The sequence below is a fragment of the Babylonia areolata genome, chromosome 18 (assembly GCF_041734735.1).
Source record: "Babylonia areolata isolate BAREFJ2019XMU chromosome 18, ASM4173473v1, whole genome shotgun sequence".
Lineage (NCBI taxonomy): Eukaryota > Metazoa > Mollusca > Gastropoda > Neogastropoda > Buccinidae > Babylonia > Babylonia areolata.
In genome coordinates, this window is record NC_134893.1 from 57,496,538 (window position 1) to 57,504,037 (window position 7,500).

The 7,500-nt window shown below is 43.5% G+C and overlaps 1 protein-coding gene across 2 annotated transcripts in view; it reads left to right on the forward strand.

Annotated features, from left to right (window-relative positions):
- The first annotated feature begins 2,017 nt into the window (after nt 1-2,017).
- Nucleotides 2,018-7,500, forward strand: part of LOC143292087 (uncharacterized) — a 20,784-nt gene continuing 15,301 nt past the window's right edge. For both annotated transcript variants that reach the window (XM_076602262.1, XM_076602263.1), the window contains exons 1-3: nt 2,018-2,261; nt 2,886-2,949; nt 6,800-6,880. In XM_076602262.1, coding sequence (XP_076458377.1) covers nt 2,888-2,949; nt 6,800-6,880 — 143 coding nt within the window. In that variant the 5' untranslated portion in view covers nt 2,018-2,261; nt 2,886-2,887. The remainder of the gene's footprint in view (nt 2,262-2,885; nt 2,950-6,799; nt 6,881-7,500) is intronic.

The window sequence follows — 7,500 nt, forward strand, 5'->3', positions numbered from 1 at the left end:
GGAGGGTGGGTGGGCTGTCTTTATCGTTGAATGTTTACCATGACAACATAGCTACACGAAGTGTTGACGTATCGCTGTCTGTTTGCTGTGACTACACGGTTATACACGTAATGTTGACTGTCAGCTGTAGACTACACGGTAAAACATGTAATGTTGACTGTCAGCTGTTTGCAGACTACACGGTAAAACACGTAATGTTGACTGTCAGCTGTTTGCAGACTACACGGTTATATACGTAATGTTGACTGTCAGCTCTCTGCAGACTACACGGTTATACACGTAATGTTGACTGACAGCTCTCTGCAGACTGCACGGTAAAACACGTAATGTTGACTGACAGCTCTCTGCAGACTGCACGGTAAAACACGTAATGTTGACTGTCAGCTCTCTGCAGACTGCACGGTAAAACACGTAATGTTGACTGACAGCTCTCTGCAGACTGCACGGTTATACACGTAATGTTGACTGTCAGCTGTTTGCAGACAACATTGACAAGCAATTCAAACATTCTCTTCTGGCGCTTCTGGCGCTATGGAGCAAAACCAGTGGACATTCGCTTCCTAGTCGGGTGCATTACACTATGTCTGATACGCCCACAAACTGAAATGAGAAAAACGGGCCTCCTACATTCACAAGAAAAAAAAGAACACACACACACACACACACACACACACACACACACACACGCACGCATCACATTTAAAATGCACAAAATAAAAGATGTCAAGGTAAAATGGTATCAGATTCGAATAATACACAGAATACTAAGCAATAAATATCGTTCTAAATAAAATGAAAGTTATTGAGGATGATAGATCCTTTTTTTTTCTCTTCTTCTTCTTTCTTTCTCTCTTGAATAAAGAGATTCATCTGATCCTAATTACAAAGTGTACTGACAAAAAAATGTGCTTTGTCTTTCGACTTGGGAAACAAATGAAAATCTTGTTTTGTTTTGTACAAATACGGAAGTTCAAATAGACACAAGACTTGAATTTTTAACGGTGTTCGACTAGTCTTGAAAGAAAACAACAAACAACCCCCCTCCCTCCAAACCCCCCCCCCCCCCCCCCCAAAAAAAAAAATCTGACGCGCGTCACTAGTTATATAACCAATGAGAAAATCCTCAGGATGGGTATTTCCCGGACTTCGAATCGATGAGTCGATCACTGGTAATTTTTCGTAAATGCGATCTTTCTGGAAAATCCTCCTCCGCATACACATACATACACGCATACGTGAACAGGCGCCCCCACACACGTACACACTCACATATTCGTACACGCACACTGACAAAAACACAGACGCATACATACATTATACACACACACATTATTGAGTTCTCTCTCTCTCACAAACACCCCCCCACCCCAAACCCCTAATAAGAGATAGAGAAGGAAAAAAACACATACATACATACATACATGCATACAGACAAACAGAGCGGTATTTAGGTAAGATCAATTTACTTGCGTAAGATCCAGAAACATCAACAACAACAACAAAACAAAACAGAGAACGCAAAAGAGGTTCTGGAGGTAAGACGGGACGGGAGGTGGGGGTTGGGTGGGGGATGGGTGGGGTAGTGGCAGGGTAGCGGCGAGGGTGTGGGCGGGGGTAGAGAGGATTCGGAAGGTTGGTGGGTGGGGAAGGAGGGCGTGGGGGAAGCGGGAAGGGGTGGGGGGGGGGGGGGGGAGTTGTGCGGAGGGTCGTGGAGGAAGGCCGAGGTGATTCTTGTCGATCTGTTGTGTACAATGACTAGACCGCGTGCACGTAGTCACGTAGTCAAAAAAAACAACAAAACAAACCACACATCCCCAGTTTACTGACGGCGATGATCAAATAATTCTATTGCAGCGACACATGCAATAACGAGTTTGTGCACTCACCACCGACATACATATATACGCGCGCGTGCACACACACACACACACACACACACACACCTAATATCACTTCAAGTGGATATACGTTAAACTGAAGACAACACACACACACACACACACACACACACCGGGCTATTGCCGTCAATATTGATCACCACAGTCACAGTGAGCTTACCAAAATCACCTTTACATAATTATATATTTAGAACCACGACAAAACTGCGCTCAGCTCGCGACTCGACACAAGTCATAAGGCTGCGGAAAAAAAAAGAAAAAGAAAAAGAAAAAGCAAATATCATATTATAAAAGGCCAATAACTTGACAGTTATAGCCACTGAGTTGCGTGTGTTGGACAAGAGTCAGACTCCGTACCTGAAGGTAAGTTATATTCTGCTTAGGGACTGAATAAAGCATTGAGGGTCGTTTCCTGAATCAGTGTCCTAAATCCTGGGATCCTATTCTATCACCGACGGCAAATTGATTTTCCTGCTCACAGTTGAAGCGATAATTGTTACCATTAGCAGATCTTGCGACTGATTTTATACTACAGTTATTATTATAATCATTATTATTATTGTTATTATTATTTTTTTTTTATCGTGTCTTAAAAAAGAGAAAAAAAAAGGAACATCCAGTATTCAATGAAATTCATCACCAATATCATGCAAATTAAGCACAGTGCACAATTACAGCTTTTTTTTTTCAATTCCTTGCATGTGTTCCGGAGAGAGAGATGATGAGTGTTTGTGTGTGTGTCTGTTCAGGTGTGGCATGCACACTGTCACAAACTCGCTCCAGGTTCTTTTTCTCTGTGTCATTCTATTTTCTGTTCTTTTTCTATCTTTCTGTCTGTCTCTTTCTCTCCTGTTTTTTGTTTTTGTGTGTGTGTGTGTGTGTGTGTGTGTGTGTGTGTGTCTGTGCGCGCGCGCGCGTGCTTCTTTTCTTTAAAACACTTAATCTAACAGATGTCTTATATTTCATGATTTTGACTTCTGTGTACAGCGATGTGTCCTTGGCGTAATTTGAGGTCCTGGCTGTGCATTGGCCACTCTGAGAGACAACCACCGTGAGTATCCTTCTGTTTTTTTGTATTGTATTGTATTGTATTGTACTGTATTGTATTGTATTGTACTGTATTGTATTGTATTGTACCTACCACGTGTCACTGCAAATTTTTCTGTGTTCAGGCCCTAAACTCTGAGACCGAGGGTAATTATTATCTAAGACCCTTAAGTCTGAGACAGAGGGTAATCATTATCTAAGACCCTTAATTCTGAGACCAAGGGTAATCATTATCTAAGACCCTTAAGTCTGAGACCGAGGGTAATCATTATCTAAGACCCTTAAGTCTAAGATCGATGGGAATCGATATCAAAGACCCTAAAGTCTGAGACCGAGGGTAAGTAATACCTAAGACCATTAAGTATAAACCGCGGGTAATTAATGTCTAATGCCCTAAAGTCTAAGACCGAAGGTAATCAACACCTAAGGCCCTAAAGTCTGAGACTGAGGATAATCAATATGTAAGACGCTAAAGTATAAGATCGAGAGTAATCAATACATAAGACCCCAAGTCTAAGACCGAGGGTGATCAATACTTAAGTCCCAAAGTCTAAGACCGAGGGTAATTAGTACATAAGGCCCCAAGTCTAAGACTGAGGGTAATTAATACATAAGGCCCCATGTCTAAGACTGAGGGTAATTAGTACACAAGGCCCCAAGTCTAAGACTGAGGGTAATTAGTACATAAGGCCCCATGTCTAAGACCGAGTCAATTAATACATAAGGCCCCAAGTCTAAGACCGAGGGCAATTATTAAAGGCCCCACGTCTAAGACCGAGGGCAATTATTAAAGGCCCTAAGTCTAAGACCATGGGTCATTAATACAAAAGGCCCTAAGTCTAAGACTGAGGGTGATCAATACTTAAGGCCCCAAGTCTAAGACCGAGGGAAATCAATGTCTAAGGTCCTACAGCCAAAGACAGAGAGTAACCAATATCTAAGACTATCAAGTCTAAGACCGAGGGTAATCACTGCCTACTAGGACCCTAAGTCTAAGACGAGGGTAATCAACACCAAAGTCTAAGACAGAGGGTAATCAATACCTAAGGCCGTAAAATCTAAGACCGACGGAAATCAGTATCTATAGGTATTAAAGTCTAAGGCCGAGGGTAATCTTCATCCAAGGCCCTACAATTCATGTCGGAGGGTGATTGACATCTAAGGCCCTAGAATCTGAGATAATGGGTATAACTAATACCAAGGCCCCACATTGGAAACCCGAGGATATTTAATATCTAGGGCCTTACGTTCCAAGCCAGAGGATAACTGATAAGTAAGGCCCTCCATTCCAAGCCCCGAAAGTGATTAATATCCAAGGCCCTGCAGACTTAGCTGGTGGATAATTAATACCTACGGCCCCATGAGCGGCTTCAAAATTTGTTAAAATTTTACATACATATATATATTTTACTGTTATTACCATTGTCTTTATTATTTTCTTTTTAATCTTCGCGGCACTGAAGAGTCACTGAGTCACAGTCCACAAATGTGCGGGAATAGAAAACAAAGTAGGTGGTGGCGCGTGCGTGTTCTTGTCAGTGATCTCTCACATGGCCCAGTCACACGTGGAACAGCTTGAGACAAAACTTGCGACTCGTGGCTAAAATGTGATTATATTTATCAATTCTTTCCTGGCAAAATTCCTCAACTCAATGAAATTAACCAAGCAATGTTGATATTCATTCGCTTCTCTAATAAATAAGTATAGATAATGCACACTGAAGATTATATGAATTACGAACTGTCACAATTTCGTCCCACAGGCACAACACTGATGAAGACTGTCTCACTGGGTTCGAGCCGTTTTGAAATAATTCAGTTTTGGAATTGTACAGTACAGATTTACAACACTGATGAAGAAACTGACTTGACTGAATACTGACTATGACTGAGCACACAGTTTCGATGACAGTACAAAGTATACCCATGCAGGAGCTCTTCTACGATTGTGTTGATGATAAAAAAGAATTCTTTTTTTCTTCAAAATTCCAGAGTCAGTTAAACCACATGGCTTCACATAATAATAATAATAATAATAATGATAGTATTTATATAGCGCTGAATCTTGTGCAGAGACAAATCTAAGCGCTTTCACACTAGTCATTCACACACATGCATAACTCTAAAACTGAAGAAAACTGAAGACAAGAAAGAGGTAGGGGAGGGAGGCTATCTTGTGAAGAGGTGGGTTTTAACTCTCTCCATACGAACGGCGAAAGAGACGACGTTAACAGCGTTTCACATCAATTACCATCATCAAAATATTGCAAGCGGAAGGCTCTTATACAGAAGAGGTGAATGTTGACAAAGAATACCACAATTCTGACGACGGAAGCTAAAGGTTGGGTCATTCAGACACCCACTGGACATCTGAAGGGTCTGTGTAGAGGAGAAGAGAGGACTGGCCGTACTGAGTGAGTTCAGGCCAGACTTGAAAGAGCTGAGTGCAGAGACCTGACGAGTATAAGGATATGGATGGTGTACTGCGCTTGTCTCGTCCGTCGCCGAACAAATGCGGGGCCCAATCCCCTCTCCTTCCGCAGTTTTGTTTTTCACCTTTCCCAATCGACGTCAGGTACCCACTCTCCCCTGAGAGAATTTATCTTCTTCTCCTTCTTCCTCAACCCTATGCAGAGTTATTGGGGCACCGCTCAAAGTTCTAGTCACCACCACTTTCCCAGTCCAGGTCTGTCGGTTGTGTTTGGACTTATTCTTCTTCTTCTGCGTTCACTCGTATGCACACGAGTGGGCTTTTACGTGTATGACCGTTTTTACCCCGCCATGTAGGCAGCCATACTCCGTTTTCGGGGGTGTGCATGCTGGGTATGTTCTTGTTTCCATAACCCACCGAACGCTGACATGGATTACAGGATCTTTAACGTGCGTATTTGATCTTCTGCTTGCATATACACACGAAGGGGGTTCAAGCACTAGCAGGTCTGCACATATGTTGACCTGGGAGATCGTAAAAATCTCCACCCTTTACCCACCAGGCGCCGTCACCGTGATTCGAACCCGGGACCCTCAGATTGATAGTCCAACGCTTTAACCACTCGGCTATTGCGCCCGTCGGTTGTGTTTGGACAAAGCCTGGGGTCTCTGGTCAATATGGTTTTCCTGTCCATTCTACATGCAGTGTTGTCAGTCCATCGTTTGTCTGTCTCCACCCCCTTCCCCCCTCCTCTCTGTCTCCCCCTTCCTCACGCATTACAGTTCTTTGGAGGATTTATACATAATCCCAAACAGTGGAGTGATGGCCTAGAGGTAACGCGTCCGCCTAGGAAGCGAGAGAATCTGAGCGCGCTGGTGCGAATCACGGCTCAGCCGCCGATATTTTCTCCCCCTCCACTAGACCTTGAGTGGTGGTCTGGACGCTAGTCATTCGGATGAGACGATAAACCGAGGTCCCGTGTGCAGCATGCACTTAGCGCACGTAAAAGAACCCACGGCAACAACACTCTGTAGAAAAATCCACTTCGATAGGAAAAACAATGAAAACTGCAAGCAGGGAAAAAAAAAAAAAAAAAAAAAAAAAAAAAAAGGGTGGCGCTGTAGTGTAGTGACGCGCTCTCCCTGGGGAGAGCAGCCCGAATTTCACACAGAGAGATCTGTTGTGATAAAAAGAAATACAAATACAAATACAAAAACATGACATGTGTCACACAGTGAAATGTTGATGGCTCTGTTATTGAAAGCAAAGCATAGTTGATACTTCTTTTTTTTTCTGGGGGTGGTGTGTGTGTGTGTGTGTGTGTGTGTGTGTGTGTGTGTGTGGAGAGAGAGAGAGAGAGAGAGAGAGAGAGAGACTGCATAGATGTTATCAATTCGCACTTTTCTGTTTGTTTGTCATGCAGGAAAGGGGTTCTGCTTGCCTATGGCAATCCTCTTTTGGACATCTCAGTCAATGACGACAGCTGTGTGTCGCTGCTGGAAAAGTGAGTGGTTGGTGTGTGAGAGGGGGACAAAGGGGCGCGTGGGGGTGAGGGGTGGGTAGGGGATGTGTGTGTGTGTGTGTGTGTGTGGGCGGGGGAGGGGTGCGGGGGGGGGGGGTGTTATGGCGACAATTTTTTTTTTTTCATTTGGCAGGCCAAGTTTCCCAAATTCGTCGCCCAAAAGAAGGTTGTCACACGTTGCAAGAAGTTTTGGAGGGCTGTCTCCGGTTTTTCAGACTGAATTCGCTTCTGCACTGATTTTACCTAAACACTATCTCTTTCTCTTAGTTTGATGTATACATGCATGCATGCATGCATGCATGCGTGTGTGTGTGTGTGTGTGTGTGTGTGTGTGTGTGTGTGTGTGTGTGTGTGTGTGCGCGCGTGCGTGCGTGCGTGCGTGCATGCGTTCGTGTGTGTACATGGGGAGGATGTAGTCTTACCGTGTATTATTACTTAAACCTATGACATGAGTACGCACATAATTTAACATTACAAATAATGTATTGTTAAATTATATCATAATGCTCAGGACATGGTTGTATCATTTAGCGTTTATAACGTTTCCATTTTCCCTAGCGTTGTCTCTCCCTATTCACCCTCCACACATACACACACTTTTA